The sequence below is a fragment of the Oncorhynchus keta genome, chromosome 8, assembly GCF_023373465.1.
Source record: "Oncorhynchus keta strain PuntledgeMale-10-30-2019 chromosome 8, Oket_V2, whole genome shotgun sequence".
NCBI classification, from domain to species: domain Eukaryota; kingdom Metazoa; phylum Chordata; class Actinopteri; order Salmoniformes; family Salmonidae; genus Oncorhynchus; species Oncorhynchus keta.
This window is the reverse complement of record NC_068428.1, coordinates 32,310,808-32,330,362: the sequence shown is the minus strand read 5'-3', so window position 1 is coordinate 32,330,362 and position 19,555 is coordinate 32,310,808. Positions and strand designations below refer to the sequence as shown.

Sequence of the window (19,555 nt, the reverse complement as noted above, 5' to 3'; positions counted from 1 at the left end):
ATAATGGCCTATGAAGATGAACCATCTCTGTAGTAATGTTCTGGAATGTCATCAAATAATGCAAACAGCATTGACACGACTGCTGAGGACATTGTAGTAGTGGTGGTGTTGCAAGATTGTTTTTAATCATAGCTGCTGGTAGGACAAAGAACGACGCGTGGAAGGAAGAGCAAGATTATGTATTGTGTAAACAAAACAAAAAATTCAGAACACTGCACCTTTCTTTACAGGAACAACCATCTTGTGAAGGCGTCCAATAATTGAATATGGAAATATATAGAACTTGGGCAAAATCACTCAAACAGATCAATTGTGCAGTGTTCCATAAATACACTAGGCTGAAAGGAGTTCCGTTTAGAATACTGATGAAACATATTTCAAAGATTGTCAATTTTTCTAAACTTAGTATAGACAGTAATATACTACAAGGCAGGATTACGAGTTAGCTAACTAATAGGCATAGTCTGATTCAGCCAACTAAAACGTCTAAATTTCACTTTTATATTCCAGAAAATCAATAGCCATTTCTGTCTGCTTATCAAAGTTCTGGCTAACTCGTTGAACATGCTTTATAGTATACCCTCTGGGGTATTTCTGATCTTGAGCCAAATTAGGTAAAGATGGATGCTTACAGCTAAATAAAGAAGCAACGCAAATTACCAAATAAACTGGACTCAGAATGCAAACAAAATGCCACTGAACAGATTGATTTAACATCCCAGATTACAACATGGAATAGAACTGAATGTGTGCCTTCACAACAACACACTAGTCACTGGACTGGCTTTGTTTGGTCCGAATCTCTGACACAAAGATGACGTCATCATCGGAGTTCTCCTCCACTCTCAGGGAGAGATGAGTCACCTGTGACATCACAACTTCTGTATGGGAGAAAGGTGAGGGCAGAGAGATGTGATGAGAAAATCAGAAATACAAATATCCTGTTTTTCCTGGTTACGAATGGTTTATCATATCAATGAGCTCTAGGCCCTCTATTCTTTTCACTAATGACCTGCCACTGGCAATAAACAAAGAGTGTGTGTTGACACAGTTGACAGTGCAATGTCAGAGCAAAATCCAAGCCATGAGGTCAAAGGAATTGTCCATATAGCTCCAAGACAGGATTGTGTCGAGGTAAAGATCTGGGGAAGGGTACCAAAACAATTCTGTAACATTGAAAGTCCAAGAACACAGTGGCCTCAATTTTTAAACAGGAAGTTTGAAACCCCCAAGACTCTTAGAGCCGCCCGACCAAACTGAGCAATCGGGGGGGAAGGGCCTTGGTCAGGGAGGTGATCAAGAAGCCGATGGTCACTGACAGAGTTCCTCTCTGGAGATGGGAGAACCTCCAGAAGGACAACCATCTCTGCAGCACTCCACCAATCAGGCCTTTATGGTAGTGGCCAAACAAAAGCCAATACTTAGTAAAAAGGCACGACAGCCCACTTGGAGTTTGCCAAAAGGCACCGAAAGGACTCTCAGCAACCACAGCTAATGAAGTCACTGAAACCCTTAAGAGTTGCATTCTGTTTTGAAATGTGTAGCCAGTAATAAACTGGTCCTGAACATCTCTTCAACTAAGAGCATTGTACTCGGTACAAATCATTTCCTAAATTCTAGACCTCAGCTGAATCTGGTAATGAATGGTTTGGCAGTTGAACAAGTTGAAGAGACTAAATTACTTGGCGTTACCTTAGATTGTAAACAGTCATGGTCAAAATAGATTCAATGGCTGTAAAGATGGGGAGAGGTCTGTAAATCAGTAAAGAGATGCTCTGCTTTATTGACACTCCACAAAGCAAGTCCTGCAGGCTCTAGTTGTCTTATCTTGATTATCGTAGTGTCATGTGATCGAGTGCTGCAATGAAAGACCTAAAGCTGCAGCTGGCCCAGAACAGAGCATGTCTTGCTCGTCATTGTAATCGGAGGGCTAATATGAATACTATGTATGCCAGTCTCTCTTGGCTAAGAGTTGAGGAAAGACTGACTGCATCACTTATCTTTATAAGAAACAATGTTTTGAAAATTCCAAATTGTTAGCATAGTCAACTTAAACACAGTTCTGACACAGACACTTACCCCACCAGGAGTCTTTTCACAGACACCAAATCCAGAACAAATTCAATAAAGTGTACAGTATTATATAAAGCCATTATTGCATGGAACTCCCATCTCATATTGCTCAAATGAACAGCAAACCTGGTTTCAAAAACCAACAGATAAAGCAACCCCTCACGGCACAACGCCTCCCCCCCATTTGACTGAGACTAGTTTGTGTGTATGTATTGACATGTAGGCTATGTGAGCCATTTTTAAATTGATGTAGTTCTGTCCTCGTCTATTCATGTTCTGTATTATGTCATGTTTCATGTTTTGTGTGGACCTCAGGAAGAGTAGCTGTTGCTTCTGTAACAGCTAATGGGGATCCTAATAAAATACCAAATGAGTGTCAGAAATGAATTTTTAAAAAGTTACCCCTTCATCATTGGCCTGTTTTATCAGACAGTATTATTGACCAACTAGTAACTATGGATCACGAAGATATGAACACATACCTGCAGAGTCTTCGCCAGGAAAAGACATCTCTTGCTCAAGCTGCACATCATTCTTAAATTGAATATAAAATCATTAGTGTCATTCAAAGTTCAGACAATGAGTGCGGTTACATGCACACAATAATGTGATTATGGATAGTCAGATTATTATAATAGTTTAATTAAAATGTTAGCATGCTTTCAAGAAGAACGATGTCCCTAATAATCCTGTTTACATGGAATCGGGCTACCTGATGTCACTGATAAATGAAAAAAGAAATTATAAGAATCACTCCTCAAAACAAATGTACCACAGTGAACATGTTATTTTTGGGAAGCATATTTGACTGAGTTTGGACAGTTTGTATGTGAAAACCAAGACACATACATTGTTGTTCCGAACACACTTCTACACGCGCTAAAGCGGGAGGCTCACTTGGCTGATGCTAACACATGCGCAGATCAAATACACAGCTGGAACAACGATTAACGTGAACAATTCTAAATATTGCTCAGAAAACCAGGTGTTTTAATCAACGTATGCCAACTTCGATTTTGACCTTACGAGAAGCAGAGTAAGGTGTTTACATGACTATTTCAGAATTTGACTACTGCCATAATCAGTTGAACATTGAAATATTAGTGTGCATGTTAACCTACTCACTGTGAAGAAGCACCCCTCCCTCCAGTGTTACTCAACAGTTCTGTTACCTTGTCCTGCGTGGCAGCACTGGAACCTACTTCCACATCGGTCGCCTCTTCAATCTCAGCAAACTGTTCTGCACAATCTAAAGACATTTACACTGACAATTCACGTCAACAAGTCACTAAACACAAACAGTCATCCCACAATTGAGAAAATGTCTGAGTTAGTGTTGGAAGTCTGTTGTGTGAAGAGAAATCTTATACCTGAACAGACTTCTTCATGACAGAGCAGATCATCCTAAAATGGCACAGAACAATATTAGTGAAAGTTTGTTGCAGAAAATGTTAAGATTCCCCTCTACTACAACTCAAATAACTTTTTTTTGCTGTGTGTGTATATACAAACTGCTCAAAAAATAAAGGGAACACTAAAATAACACATCCTAGATCTGAATGAATGAAATATTCTTATGAAATACTTTTTTCTTTACATAGTTGAATGTGCTGACAACAAAATCACAAAAATTATCAAATGGAAATCATATGTATCAACCCGTGGAGGTCTGGATTTGGAGTCACACTCAAAATTAAAGTGGAAAACCACATTACAGGCTGATCCAACTTTGATGTAAGGTCCTTAAAACAAGTCAAAATGAGGATCAGTAGTGGGCGCCAGTTGATTTCCATTGATCATTTTTGTGTGATTTTGTTGTCAGCACATTCAACTATGTAAAGAAACAAGTATTTAATAAGAATATTTCATTCATTCAGATCTAGGATGTGTTATTTTAGTGTTCCCTTCATTTTTTTGAGCAGTGTATATAAAATAATTGTACTGCAATGAGGGCACTAGCACACAGACATTTCACTGGACCTTTTATACCTTCTGTAGAGTATGTACGTCACCAATAGAATTCCATTTGAAGAGTTCTGTTACCTTGTCCTGTGTGGGAGCACTGGATGTAACCTCCACAACATTTGCCTCTTGAGCATCAGTTCTCTGTTCAGTGGACACTACAAAAGGCATTTACATTGGCATCAATAACTACACAGAAATACTACAGCCTGAATCCACAAAATGTCATCACAAACCTAAACAGTCTTCATCAGGACTAGACTTTGATTCCCCTAGAAGGTCGTCCTAAAAATGAACAGAATATCATAAGCGTCCCAATCAAAGTGGATACAAAAAAAACAATGCAACAACTCCTCTCTACCACTACAAATATGCTTACCCTTTCCTGCAGGGTAGCACTTGATATACCATCTGCATAGGTTGCTTTCTTAATCTCAGCACCATCCTCTGTGGATGTAACTGTAAATGATACTTACGTTCATCATTTAAAAATCAACAAACAATAAGAGTGCATTTGTCCATGTATGGATTTGTCTGACACCAATCAAATCAGATGTGATCACATACCTAAACCGTCTCCTATGGGACATGAAGTCACTTCTCTAAGACATGAGTCTTCCTCTAGCACGTCATCATCCTAAAAATGTAACCGAATATTAAGAGTATTCATAGTTCCGTTTTATGACGACAATGTGAATGTCACTTATTACAACCAACTTCTTACCTTATTATCCTGTGTGGGAACACTGGATACAACTTCTACATCAGTTGCTGGTTCAATATCAACTAGCTGTTCTGAAATCACATCTGCAAAGGCATTGATCATGTTCAGAAACAGTCTTTTTATGATTGTTTGCATTTAGCGAAACCTGTCAAATGATCAAAGTTGTCAAAATGGGCTCTAGCAATGTTCCACTTTCATGCGTCTTCAGTACACCGGCATAAATTAAGACTGAGAATCAACATAATACAATCTTTGCTGATGTGTCATGTACTGCATTCGGTTTTAATCTATGAACTACAGAATTATGAAATACCACTCACCACTAGATTCATCTAATGGTGCACAAACATCAGCTAGAGTAGAGTCATCCTGGACCTGCGATAGAGCATGCTGGAGTTTAATTGTGAGTAACAGGAAATCATTCTCATGTGGAGGAATAATGGGAAAACCAATGTATTAACATCTTGTTACAAAACACGCCCTGGTTTTGCACACTACAACAGCGGTTTTTGCACGGATCTACAATATCAGTGTCGAGATACAGTGTCGATACATTTTTACAATGGCTCCATTTTAAAAACAGACAAAATGCATAGAATCGATACAAAAAGTTTACAATTACACCTACCTCTGAGGCAGCCTTGCTCAGGTCATCTCCTGCAACGGTGTTGTCACTGTCATCTGTGTCTTCATGATCTGTATGTTAGCAAACCTGGGATAAGACTCCAAAATAGTGCAAGAAACTTTCACGTCACTGTGTTCTATATGAAGATGAATCCTTTGAGTCATATCAAAGCACTGCGTCTTTAAGAGATCTGAGACATGCTTACCACATTCGGACCCAGCATTCCACGACGCTGTATCGAAGTCATCGCTCTGGTCAAGTTCAAAGTGTAAACATACGATGCTCAAATTAACAAACATCACAATGAAGTAAATTATAAAAGGCCATTATCTCTATAGGAAATCTTTGTCATGTGAAGATCGAGGGAGAAACATTCCTTGTTTACAAACCTCTTCTGTTTCTGAAGACAACGGCTCAAATATATTGTGTGGGTCTACTATCATTTCAGTGTCGTGATCCAGCAGCAGAACCTAGCGTTTAAAAAATATATATTTTCCAGATAACAGCTCAGGGTTATATTTCAGATACAAATATATGCAGGGATACGTCTCACACATCAGTTGGTGGTTTTGAAACACAGGGTGTGGGGGAGCTTTCTTACCTTTATGGAGTCCTCAAAGATCTTCAAAATCTTTGCTTTACACCAACTCTTCTTAGCAGAGGACCAAACGACACAGGATGATGAACCAACTGTAACATTCGGCTCAACTCTCTGAAGTTTACCAAACTCTAAAACAGACACAAAAAAAACTAAACCTTTTAATATTAAACTAACACACCCAGTGTAATAGGTACCATAAAGTACAAAAATGTATGTACTCTACTGCACGTCGCTCCGGTTAAGAGTATCTGCCAAATGACAAATTTAAAATGTAATAAGTACTCAAATTTGATAGAAAAGAATGCAAAGTTCAAATAGTAAATAACGTGTAGAACTCACCAGACTCAGCTACAACAGCAGAGATGTTGACATCCTCATCTCGGATTCCAGATTCTTCTTTTTTGGTCTCCAACTCCAAAGCCAAGGTCTCCAGTTCCTCATCTTTGGTCTCTGACTCCTCTGTGACAGCATGTTCTGACTTAGCACTCTCGACGACAGGCTCAGCACACAGTTTGAAAACTTCCTCATAGAGGTCGTCTTGACCTTGGTAGATGATTGAAAGAGAAGTCTGGTCAAAGTGTTCGTCGCAGTACAGACGTGACTCTGAGTCATCCAGACTGAAGGCTTTTTCCAGTACTGATACACTACCACTTTCGTCTTTGTCTACTTCCAATGTGTCGTTTTTAGTCCTTGAAACCAAGATGTCTTTGTTCCCTTGGGAGGTTGCCGCTTGAGCCTCACATGAGACTCCACTCTCTGAGACACATTCGAGTCCTGTGTCACTTGGTTCCTCACAGATGATGATGATGGGAATGGACTTAGTCTCTATCCCTTCGTTGGGTGTCTTTGCACTCAGACCCTGTATGGCGGTCATGGATTCTTGGATCTCATTTGTGTAAGACTGTTTTTCTTCCTCTTTGTCATCGTCAATTGACTCGGTGTCAAAACAGTCTGCATCTACTTGGAAACTTATCAGATCCCCATCCCCTGCATGACCTTCATCTGTTGCTTGGGTGAGTACGGAGTTGTCCTGTTGCTCATCAGAAATGTCTGTGCATTTGTCCTCATCCACTAACTTATCAGTTTCACTATGGGCCAAAGCATAGTCTGTGTCATGCTCTCTGACTTTTTTATATGGCTCTTCGGGACTTGAGTTGGGCACTGCTGCCGCTTCCTCAACCAACTTAAATTCACCTACCAATGAAGGCGTGTCACCTGACATTGCAACTCCTGTAGGATCGGACTTGTCTTCGTCTTCAGACATTTCTTTGTCAACAGAGCTCTTCCAGTACAGCTTCATAGTGTCATTTATCATTTCATCCTCGCATTTCACCTTGAGAAAACATGTGATCCCACCCCGCTTTTGACTGGATACTCTCATAACTGTCAGGTGTAGAAGTTTGTCTTTTATGAGTTTTGATAACTGGTCAGCAGCAGTGTCATGCCAGGATCCTTGTGAATAATCAAACCCTTCAAGCTGACACTGGAACGCCTGTGGGGGAGTGTCAATGAGCACAGTTGGCATTGGCCTCACAGCTTTCAGATTGACTGTAGACTCATTTCCATAGTCCACAAAGAGAATGGATAGGGCATCTCCATCTTTTCTTAGGACTTCTGCACGGTACCACTGTTCATCGTCCACAAATAGAGCAATGCAAGGGCTTCCAGTGCACAGGGTTTCAATGTCAATTAACGTTGATGCAACAGCATTCCCAGCATCTGCAACAACTTCAGTGATCTTATCAAGTTTGTCTGATTCAGCAGATTGACACCAAAAGGACTGAGGTCCATTTATAGTAGAGGCATAGACTTCTACGGTCTGTCCCTCTGAAATGTCAGGCTTACTATAACGAGCAGTCTTAACGTCGACCAAAGTGCTCATCTCTGGTGGCACACTTCTAGCAGAAGGGCTATGTTGGGGCTCTTCTGCCTCTTGGTTGGAGCCTTCTGATGTCTCATGTATCACATCAGACGAGGCTGTTGCACTGCTGGGAGATATGTTGCATGTGATTGCTTTGCTGCCGTGCACTAGGCCAACCTCCCAAAAAGATCCAGACTGTTTCATGAACATGCACCCTAACCGTTTGTTACCGTTTAAACCAACTTTCTCTTTGAAGTTGGACACAACTTCCGGATTCAGTTCTGCTTGGTTTCCGACAGTTGTCACTCCACTTAGGAAGCAGTGAATACTGAACCTGGGAATTTCAAGGAAGTGTTTGTCGAGTTGACATATCTTGGAGACTGAAACTGTTGCTGTATTTCCAAAGTCTATGAACTCAACAAGAGCTGTTTCGTTTCCCAGTATTTCACTTACAACTGCACGGTACCATGACGAATCATCTGGAAACTCTGCATTGACCAAGTCTCCTTGACTCAAGTCCTTAGTGTGAATGGTTGCAGCAGTTGACTGTTCAACATTGAGTTTCTCCACAATGGAATAAATGTCGTCTTCCTCCTTGATCAACTGTACAAAGAAACTCTGTGGACTATTGCAATGTGAGACAAAGACATCGGCTACCATGCCTGGATTTATGGATTTTGAGGGCAGGTCTGAGAGTTTTGGAAGATCTTTCACCTTTGCTTTGGGAACTTCAATCTCCTTTTGTGGTTCACTGAGGGATGGCTTTGGCGCTTGTGGGCCTTTAGTTTCCACCTGAGGAATTGGTTTTTCTGGTTGTTTCCTGGCCTCTGAACAAACTCGCTCATTAGGTCTCCTCAAAGGTACCCGTTTTTGATATGTTGTGTAGGTTGCTCGAGGGAGTTTCTCAAACTTTTGGGTGTCCTCGTCTGTTTTTTGTAATACCTCTTTAGTTGTAAACAGAGGTTTGGCCTCAAGAGCTGATGTGTGGCTGCTGGTTCCATCATGTGGTCTCCTGCTTCGGTGTACCACTTGCTCCTCTCTGTGCATCTCAAGGTTGAACTTCTCCTTTATCTTTGCATTCACTTGCATTTTCCTGTCATAGAGCTCCACCAGCAACTTGCCCCCAGGGTCTTTTGCTACCACAAGAGCCCTGAAGTTCCGGTCAGTCATACTGGTCTCAAACCAGCCGTTCACCTCACTTGTAACCTCTCCGGGGATATCAGAAAGCCCACACTGGACAGCTTGTACAGGCACAGACATGATCTCACTGGCCTCAATGGGAATGGGAAGCAGATCTGATTTTATTACTTCCAATGTGTCGCCATAATCCACAAAGTGCACCAGGATTGTTGGATTTCTAGACTTGATCTGCCCTCTGTACCACTCTCCGTCCGTGTATTTCGCAAAGCACACAGTTCCAAAAGTTTGGGGACAGTTGGTGATCTCCAACTGGCGACAAAGCGTGTTGATGGTCTCTGCAAGTCCTTTAACTGTATCTGCATTCCTTTTCAGCTGGCAGTAGAAGTGATTGACATTTTTCACACTTGTCACACTGACCTCTTCTTCACTCCCCGTTTTGATGTTGTGAGTGGAGTAGTAGTAGGTGTCCAACCGGAAAGGGGAGGAAGGGACTTTTTTGGCAGGTGCACGGTTTGCCAGTCCTTTCTGAACCATCAAGTTGCAGACACTCTGAAAGGGTGTTTCCAGATCCACCACATTGAATACTACTTTCTGGGCATTGTACATGACAGCATATATGGTGCACTTCAAGACCCTGTGGTCAGATGCTGCGGTGTCCACAAAGTCATGGAACTGTCTAATGGCATCTTCAGGCCATTCAGTGGTGTGAGAAGTAGGGAGGATAAGGTTGTACAAGCTGCAACGAAAGGCTTGACCTTTAAGTTGCATGAAGTTGGGATCTATGCGGCGCAAGTCTTGCAGGGAGACTGTCTTTGTCTGACCATAGTCTATGAACAGCACATCAACGTGCAGTGTTGCATGCTTCTGAATGACCAGGGCTCTGTACCACATTCCGTTGTCTGGGTGGCGGGCAACACAGGCAGGTTCCACAGGTTGCCCAAACTCAGTGTCAGCATAGTGCTGCTGTATGTCTTGCATGAGCCATTTTAGATGATTAGAATTTTGTGCTAGTTGGCACCAAAAGTCATTTGGGCTCTCAATGTAAGACACATTGGCTTCAACTGAACTTCCTATTGGAAACAGGTATTCCTTGAAGGCAGTTCTGGACTCTTTGACAGTGGAATCGCTGGTGGACAATCCTTGAGGGCCAACACTTGCCTTGAACACATCATAAGGAATGGCACGTGGGTTCTGTGTTGTGGGGGTGATGATAGGCCTTGAAGAGGCCTTGTGAGGGGTCTTACTTGTGTCGCCCTTCTCTGCATAGCCAGCACTGCAAAGCAGCTTACTGACATCTCGCTCTCCATGTGCAGATGAGTCCATCAGTTGAACAATGTAAGCACCATGAGACTTTGCAGTTACGTGTACATCCAGGATCTTGTCTGCGATTGATTTTGTGAAGAAGTCTGTAGCATTTCGGCTCCATTTCTCCTCTTTTGGTCTAATACCGGCCAGCCTACACTTCAATGCAAGTGCTGGCAACTCTTTAAACTTGTCAGGAAGGACTCCTAGATTGAACCAGTCAATCATCTCTGTGTTTCCGTAGTCAAAAAAGAAGACCCTGGCCTTGTTCCCAGTGACTTCAGACACAGTCGCCCTGTAAAAAGAGTTATCTTGTGATCTGGCAGCACAATAAAGGCCAACTTTTGGACATTCGACAACTCCTGCACTGACTGGGTTGCTGTACAAATGAGCAAGATCATTCATCATTTGATTAAATGCATCTGCATACATCTGTGTATGAATCCAGAATTCTGAAGGGTTCTCCACATGTTGTACAACTGCCACATGTGAAGAATTCAGAGGGAGATCTTCGGCAGGATATTTAGCCTTAATTTCCATGGGATCACTAGAGTTTGGTGGTGCAGTTTCCTGAAATTTGATTCCATCTGGATGTGGAGGACTTGCACAGTTGTTGTGAACAGCATAATCTCCATGCACCTTCTCAGAGTCCAGCAAACATCTCTCCTTTGTGCCAAACAGTTTGTTGATGTTTGTGTTTTCATTCCCATAGAGTGTTACGTAGTGGACTCCCTCTGACAGACTCTGGTACTCGAACTTGGCGATCACAGTCCTGTTCAGAAGTAGGGATTTCAGATATTCAATCTGGGCAGCCGTCCATCCAACGCCTTTGTCGATGACGCCGTGGAGGGAGCAGACGTATGTGACAACAGGCATTCTGAAGAACTCTGTGGCCAGTGGTCTGATGTTCTCCGCTTGGACAAACTGTTTCTTCCCATAGTCGACATGGAGCACTTCAACCACATTATTGGCTGGAAATACATGTTGTAACATAGACCGATACCATCTTCCGTCACTTGCTCTTGAGGCACATGGGGAACCCAACGTTTCGGGTCTGGTGATGCCCATTTCCACTCGGCCTTCATAGTGTTGTGTAATCTGCTCCGTTAGTTTCTTCAACTCTTGAGAAAACACCTTCAACTGACAGAAGATGCGCAGTGGGTTGGTTACCTCTGTGACAATGACCGTCTCTACGGTTTCCGTTTGCAGCTCTGGATACATGTAGTGCTGCTGCTTCTCAATTTGCTCACGGGTCTCTAGTGGGTCATTTCTCACGGAGGACTTCTGTGGATATTCTGTAGAGTTTGAAGCCCCACTCTGCAATGACTTTGAAACGTAGAGCTTGAACATATCGGTGCTCAGCTTCTTAGCAAACCCCATTTCGTGCATCTGTCTAGATACGCAGGGCACATCCAGGAGGAAAGTTCTATGGGGCACCAAGATGTCCTGGACACATGCATCAACCGTCTTTCCGCAGAGGGATTTCAGAAATTCTAAGGCCACTGGAGACCACCTGTTCTCAGGTGACACGGGCAACACATTGGAGAGAACACAGAATTCTACCTCAGGGGGTAGGTGGAAAAACTCTTTCTGACCCCAAGCCAACATGCTAGTGGTGACACCAAGCATTCGCCCTTCGTCAATTAGGAACACATTGTAACTTGAGCCATTTCTTGAGACTATGCGTACCCTATACCAAGTTTCATATATCTGAACCAGGCACACATCTCCAGGATTTCCCTCCAACTCACGAAAGGTTTCTCTGGGAAACTGAATGTCTTTTCGCAGGCGTTGATAGGCGATTTTTCGCTCTTGATCAAAATTGCCCCATAGCTCCACAATATCACATTGGGGATTGCAGTTCACCCTTGTTATGAGAACTGAGATGTTTGAACCTGGTGTTGGAAGCCCAGGGATTGAACACATTTTGACGTTGTCAAAGTATTCCGTCTTCCATCAACTATCAATGTCCATCCAACAAATCCTAAATGTCAATGTCCAATGAGTCTAAGAAAAGAAGTCAGTAGATTAAATTCTGTATTGTGGACACAGTGCCATTAAAAAACTTTGATAACAATAAAATAAAAAAATACTCAGCAAATAAGTTGTTGGGCACATTGAAGGAGAAATTAGCTTTTTTTAATATATTTTTTTAAACCTTTTACCAAATCGAAACTATGTAAATGGTAGGAAGGATCCAGACACTTTTTTTTTGCGATTTAACTTGTTTTTGAGAAACTTACCCCAACCGGGCGAGTCACTTCGTCATCCTTGTTGTGCTGTACAGGGCTCTGAAAAAAACAAGAACAAATGCAGATTGAGTCGCATAAAATCGAATAAAAGCTTGCGGATAAAGATCGGAATGACAAATTCATGTCTAAAGACCTTCATCACTATAATGAGAGCTTTTCAGTTTCTAAAAGGAAGTATTTGTATGTTTCAGAGCCCCTGTACTGCACAACCAGGATAAGGCCTTTATCATTATAATAATTAAGGTGGGTGCTTATATTTATCGTATTTCACAAATGTACACGTGTGCATTACAGGCATCTATGATTTGGAAATGTGTTTATGCATATCCCAACTCCCCCATAGACATCCTCGGAGAGTGGGGTCGCAGCCAGGATCTGCCATTATCAATGGCAATCCTACACCAATTAGGGCACCGACAAATCTTGCACCTTGTCGGCTCAGGGATTCAAACTGGCGACCATTCGAATCTCTGGCCCAACGCTCTTACCACTAAGCTATCAGCTGACTTGCTGGTTGAGGTAAGATTCTCTAAAACAAGTGAAATGGCAAAAATAAACATGTCTGGACCCTTCAATAACATGCCATTTACACTAACGATACAGGTTTGGTTGTAAAAATCAAACTTCTCCTTTAAGTTTGATTGTACTATTCAATCAAAACTAGAGGTCGACCGACTATGATTTTCCAACGGCGATACCAATTATTGGAGGACCAAAAAAGCCGATACTGATTAATCTGACGATTTGTAACACACACACACACACACACACACACATATATATATATAATGTCAATTACAACAAAACTGAATGAACAATATACACTTATTTTAACTTAATACATAAAAATAAAATCAATTTAGTCTCAAATATAGTGAAACGTTCAATTTGGTTTAAATAATGCAAAAACACAGTGTTGGAGAAGAAAGTAAATGTGCAATATGTGCCATGTAAAAAAGCTAACGTTGAAGTTCCTTGCTCAGAACATGAGAACATATGAAAGCTGGTGGTTCCTTTTAACATGAGTCTTCAACATTCCCAGATAAAAAGTTTTAGGTTCGATAACATTTGTATTTCATATACCTTTGACTATTGGAAGTTCTTACAGGCACTTTAGTATTGCCAGCCTAACCTCGGGAGTTTATAGGCTTGAAGTCAAACAGCGCTGTGCTTCAAGCATTGCGAAAAGCTGCTGGCACACGCAGGAAAGGGCGGTTTGAATGAATGCTTAGGAGCCTGCTGCTGCCTACCACTACTCAAGACTGCTAAATCAAATCATAGACCTAATTATAATATAATAAACACACAGAAATACGAGCTTATGTCATTAACCTCTCTGGGATATGTGGGACTAGCGTCCCACCTGGCCAAAAGCCAGTGAAAATGCAGAGCGCCAAATTCAAATAAATTACTATAAAAATCAAACTTTCATGAAATCACACATGTAAGATACCAAATTAAAGCTACACTTGTTGTGAATAGAGCCAACATGTCAGATTTCAAAAAGGCTTTTCATCGAAAGCAAAACATGCTATTATCTGAGTGTAGCACATCCGTAAACAAAGAGAGAAAGCATATTTCAACCCTGCGGGCACGACACAAAACGTAGATATAAAATATAATTCATGCCTTACCTTTGACGAGCTTCTTTTGTCGGCACTCCAATATGTCCCATAAACATCACAAATGGTCCTTTTGTTCAATTAATTCCGGTCGATATATATCCAAAATTTCCATTTATTTGGTGCGTTTGATCCAGAAAAATCCCTGTTCCAACTTGCGCAACGTGACTACAAGATCTCAAAAGTTACCTGTAAACTTTGCCAAAGCATTTTAAACTACTTTTGTAATACAACTTTAGGTATTTTTTTATGTAAATAATCAATAAAATTGAAGACTGATGATCTTTGTTCAATACAGGAGGAAAACAAACTGTAGCTAGCTTTCTGGTCACGCGCCTCTATCTAACAGTACACTTCAAGTTACCCTCGTTCAAGATGGCCGTACTTCTTCATTTCATAAAGGAAAAACCTCAACCAATTTCTAAAGACTGGTGACATCCAGTGGAAGCGGTAGGAACTGCAAGAAGGTCCCTTCGAAATCTGGATTCCCAATGAAAACCAATTGAATAGAATGAATTTAAAATAAAATAAATCTGAATGGTTTGTCCTCTGGGTTTCTCCTGCTAAATAAGTTATGTTATACTCACAGACATGATTCAAACAGTTTTAGAAACTTCAGTGGTGTTTTCTATCCAAATCTACTAATAATATGCATATATTATCTTCTGGGGATGAGTAGCAGGCAGTTGAATTTGGGCATGCACTTCATCCGGATGTGAAAATACTGCCCCGTCACCAAGAAGTTAATATAGTAAAATACGGAAACTATAATTTCGAAAACAAAATGTTTATTCTTTCAGTGAAATACGGGACCGTTGCGTATTTTATCGAATGGGTGGCAACCCTATGTCTGAATTTTACTGTTACATTGCACAACATTCAATGCTATGTCATAATTATGTAAAATTCTGGAAAATTAATGACGGTCTTTGTTAAGAAGAAATGGTCTTCACACAGTTCGCGTCGAGCCAGGCGACCCAAATTGCTGCATATACCCCGACTCTGCTTACACAGAACGCAAGAGAAGTGACAATTTCAGGCACCGCATTGATTATATGCAACTCAGGACAAGCTAGTTAAACTAGAAATATCAATCACTAGTTATGTTAAGATTGATTTTTTTATAAGATAAGTTTAATGCTAGCTAGCAACTTACCATGGCTCCTCGCTGTCTGCACTCGCATAACAGGTGGTCAGCCTGCCACACAGTCTCCTAGTGGATTGCAATATAGTCGGCATCCAAAAATGCTGATTACCGATTGTTACGAAAACTTGAAATCGGCCCTAATTAAAAATCGGCCATTCCGATTAATCGGTCGACTTCTAATCAAAACCAGTAATTGGTGTTGAAGGAAAGGTTGAAAATAACTTAATGTACTGAGGGAATACATATTTTAATAATAGCAGAGTTGATTTGTTTCATACTGATAACATTGGTTGAGTAGACAACACGAGTCAGAGCATGTTCTATCGCATTAGGAATGCCCAGATAAAAATGTTGAGTAGCCTACATTAATCAAAACATGTATTAACTAGTAGAATGCATAAAAGGAACAGTGTTATTGATCGCTCCTTACCAGGTTGAATGAATATTGCACCATGTATCAAATTGATCTTTACAGCTGTTTAACAAGAACTAAATCAGTTCTCATCTAAAACTACTCAATACACCGACTGATAATTTAACTTCTTATGGCTGGGTGCAGTATTGAGTAGCTTGGATGAATAAGGTGCCCAGAGTAAACTGCCTGCTACTCAGTCCCAGAAGCTAAGATATGAATATTATAGTATATTTGGATAGAAAACACTCTGAAGCTTCTAAAACTGTTTGAATGATGTCTGTGAGTATAACAGAACTCATATGGCAGGCAAGAATCCTGAGAAGAAAATCAAAACAGGAAGTGGGAAATCTGAGGCTTGTAAGTTTTCAACTCATCCCCTATTGAAGACAGTGGGATATGGTCATCTTGCACTTCCTAAGGCTTCCACTGAGTGTCAAAAACATTAAGGACACCTGCTCTTTACATGATAAACTGACCAGGTGAATGCCATGTTCCCTTATTGATGTCACTTGTGAAATACACTACAATCACTGTGGATGAAGGGGAGGAGACAGGTTAAAGAAGGATTATTAAGTCTTGAAACAATTGAAACATGGATTGTGTATGTGTGCTGTTCAGAGGGTGTATGGGCAAGACAAAATAATTAAGTGCCCTTGAACGGGTACGGTACAGTAGTAGCTGCCAGGCACACCGGTTTGAGTGTGTCAAGAACTGAAACGCTGCTGGGTTTTTCACCCTCAACAGTTTCCTGTGTGCATCAAGAATGGTCCACCAGCCAACTTGACTTGGGAAGCAATGGAGTGAACATGGGCCAGCATCCCTGTGGAACGCTTTTGAAGAGTCCATGCCCCAATGAACTGAGGCTGAACTGAGGCTGATCTGAGGGCAAAAGTGGGTGCAACCCCATATTAGGAAGGCGTTCCTAATGTTTTGTATACTCAGTGTATGTGATCTTAAATGTAAGCAAGGTTTGAAATTATTATAGTTTTCGTCTAATGTTTTACATTTTTGGGCTTGTTGCAATCAATTTGCAGTCTACAAATGTGTAATTATGTTCCAGGCCCCTGACCATCTGCTCAAGAAAAATGTATGAGCTTGGGGCTTAATCTAGTTGATGATCCCTGTACTAGAGAAATATAGTGGAATTCACAATCTTGACATTCTGTAGCTTACCTTAACCTAGGCAATCTTTTCAAATAATTCCCATTAGCCTACTCTCTAGGAAAATCATACACAATCGATAATAACCCTTCCAATGATCAAACCTCTCATTTAGGCCTATTTTACAGACATTTAAATAATGTAACATAGCAGGCAAATTATACAAAAGGCATCTCTTCTAAACAACTTTGTACATAGTCAAAATAGTTGTAGCCAACCAATGAAATGTTATACCATCAATCTGTCAGTCCGGTTATTTCTTCCCATAAAGTCACTATCAACTTTGACGTTACTGCCACCATGTGGGTTAAAATGGTAATGGTTAGTATTCTTATTCGACTCCACCAAATTGACATGTCTTTGAGCTATTATATGTTCACAAACACAACAATTGTTGTCGGTCAAATGTGTTTATCGTGCAGTAACATGTGGTATACCGTTTTAAAAACACCAACCCTGAAAGGCGACGCTCTAACTACAGACCAGAAAGAATTACAGCACATGGCCAATGCAACTGCCTGTCGAACCAGGTGGGATAGCCAACTTAGCTGGGTAGCCATCTCAATAGCGATCTATGAATAAACCATATTCAGTAAAAACCCGTTAACTACACAATGTCACAGTTAAAATGCCATGTATTAGCTGACAATCCACACAAACGACGAATGTACAATAACTATAGTAGCTAGTTTGCTAACGTTTGTTTGGCTAAAATGCAACCAAGTTAGCCGGAGCAGCGTGCAGGAGACATTAGCTAAAGAAAGGCAAGCTGAAGTCTAAATAAATTGGCTAACTTTAACTAGATGAATTTAGGATTCATCATCCACGTCAAAATAATTATCAGTAGTAGCTAGTTGCTCACCCTTGCTTTGCAAATAGTTGTCCTTCTAGCGCTGATCAACGACGTTTCTTCAAAAAGGGCAGAACAAGCACTTTCAAAACTTCCCTCAATTAACTTTTTAGCGGCGTCGCGCCATGGCGGGAGACTTCTCGTTCTCAAAATGAATAATAACGTTACTCACGTCATCAACGTTCGGAAGCTTGTATTATTGTGTAAGTTAAATAAAATAGTTGATGCGATCTGCTTATCAATAGGCTACAGTTACATTTGAAACTGTTGGAAATTTGCAGGCAGGGAAAGTAATACGATGCTTTGAAGATGCCGCTGTTGTATGCAACTAGCTAGCTTCTTTTGCAGTAAGTGGAGTGAGTGACCGGATGAAAAAAAATGCAACAGCAAAAAAAATGTTGCACTTGGCTTCTGTTTTCGTCTCCACCCCACTCAACAGGAGGGGACTAATGGTATCATCAAATCACAGATAAAGAGTTTTATTATAATCCGTATATTTAGCTTTCCATGCCTGCACATTGAGAAAGGGCATATGCCCTACACAAACCTACAAAAATCATGTAAAAAAAAATATGAATGCTGTTGGATGGAAAACCTGGGTTACTTATAATGACATATAATGAAAGGTCAAATACATTTACCCTAAATTCTTTGAGGGACATGATGATCTGGGTTCTAGGACCAAAGAAGGTAGCCTGGTTGCTGTCTCTGTTCAGCTATTACATTCCACCCCTTGCCACTCCTAAATTTGGCAAATGACCGGAGTGGCAAGGAGTGGAATATTAGCTAGAAAGACTGATACCCACACGGGTCCACAGAAAACCATTTTTTATTTTATTTATTTCACCTTTATTTAACCAGGTAGGCAAGTTGAGAACAAGTTCTCATTTACAATTGCGACCTGGCCAAGATAAAGCAAAGCAGTTCGACAGATACAACGACACAGAGTTACACATGGAGTAAAACAAACATACAGTCAATAATACAGTATAAACAAAATACAATGTGAGCAAATGAGGTGAGAAGGGAGGTAAAGGCAAAAAAGGCCATGGTGGCAAAGTAAATACAATATAGCAAGTAAAACACTGGAATGGTAGTTTTGCAATGGAAGAATGTGCAAAGTAGAAATAAAAATAATGGGGTGCAAAGGAGCAAAATAAATAAATAAATTAAATACAGTTGGGAAAGAGGTAGTTGTTTGGGCTAAATTATAGGTGGGCTATGTACAGGTGCAGTAATCTGTAAGATGCTCTGACAGTTGGTGCTTAAAGCTAGTGAGGGAGATAAGTGTTTCCAGTTTCAGAGATTTTTGTAGTTCGTTCCAGTCATTGGCAGCAGAGAACTGGAAGGAGAGGCGGCCAAAGAAAGAATTGGTTTTGGGGGTGACTAGAGAGATATACCTGCTGGAGCGTGTGCTACAGGTGGGAGATGCTATGGTGACCAGCGAGCTGAGATAAGGGAGGACTTTACCTAGCAGGGTCTTGTAGATGACATGGAGCCAGTGGGTTTGGCGACGAGTATGAAGCGAGGGCCAGCCAACGAGAGCGTACAGGTCGCAATGGTGGGTAGTATATGGGGCTTTGGTGACAAAACGGATTGCACTGTGAAAGACTGCATCCAATTTGTTGAGTAGGGTATTGGAGGCTATTTTGTAAATGACATCGCCAAAGTCGAGGATTGGTAGGATGGTCAGTTTTACAAGGGTATGTTTGGCAGCATGAGTGAAGGATGCTTTGTTGCGAAATAGGAAGCCAATTCTAGATTTAACTTTGGATTGGAGATGTTTGATATGGGTCTGGAAGGAGAGTTTACAGTCTAAC

The 19,555-nt window shown here is 41.0% G+C and overlaps 1 protein-coding gene across 1 annotated transcript; it reads right to left on the bottom strand.

Moving 5' to 3' along the window:
- Positions 1–164: 164 nt before the first annotated feature.
- tdrd6 (tudor domain containing 6) lies at positions 165–18,098 on the bottom strand. The gene is made up of 17 exons (XM_035775241.2): positions 17,748–18,098; positions 12,532–12,579; positions 6,325–12,295; positions 5,986–6,113; positions 5,774–5,854; positions 5,590–5,635; positions 5,388–5,455; positions 5,080–5,134; positions 4,760–4,842; positions 4,603–4,672; positions 4,415–4,494; positions 4,272–4,320; positions 4,117–4,193; positions 3,444–3,477; positions 3,246–3,322; positions 2,556–2,607; positions 165–881 (listed from the first exon to the last, which is right to left on the bottom strand). The coding sequence occupies exons 3-17, from the start codon at positions 12,212–12,214 to the stop codon at positions 769–771; spliced, it is 6,903 nt and encodes a 2,300-aa protein (XP_035631134.1). The 5' UTR covers positions 12,215–12,295; positions 12,532–12,579; positions 17,748–18,098; the 3' UTR covers positions 165–768.
- Between the last annotated feature and the right edge of the window lie 1,457 nt (positions 18,099–19,555).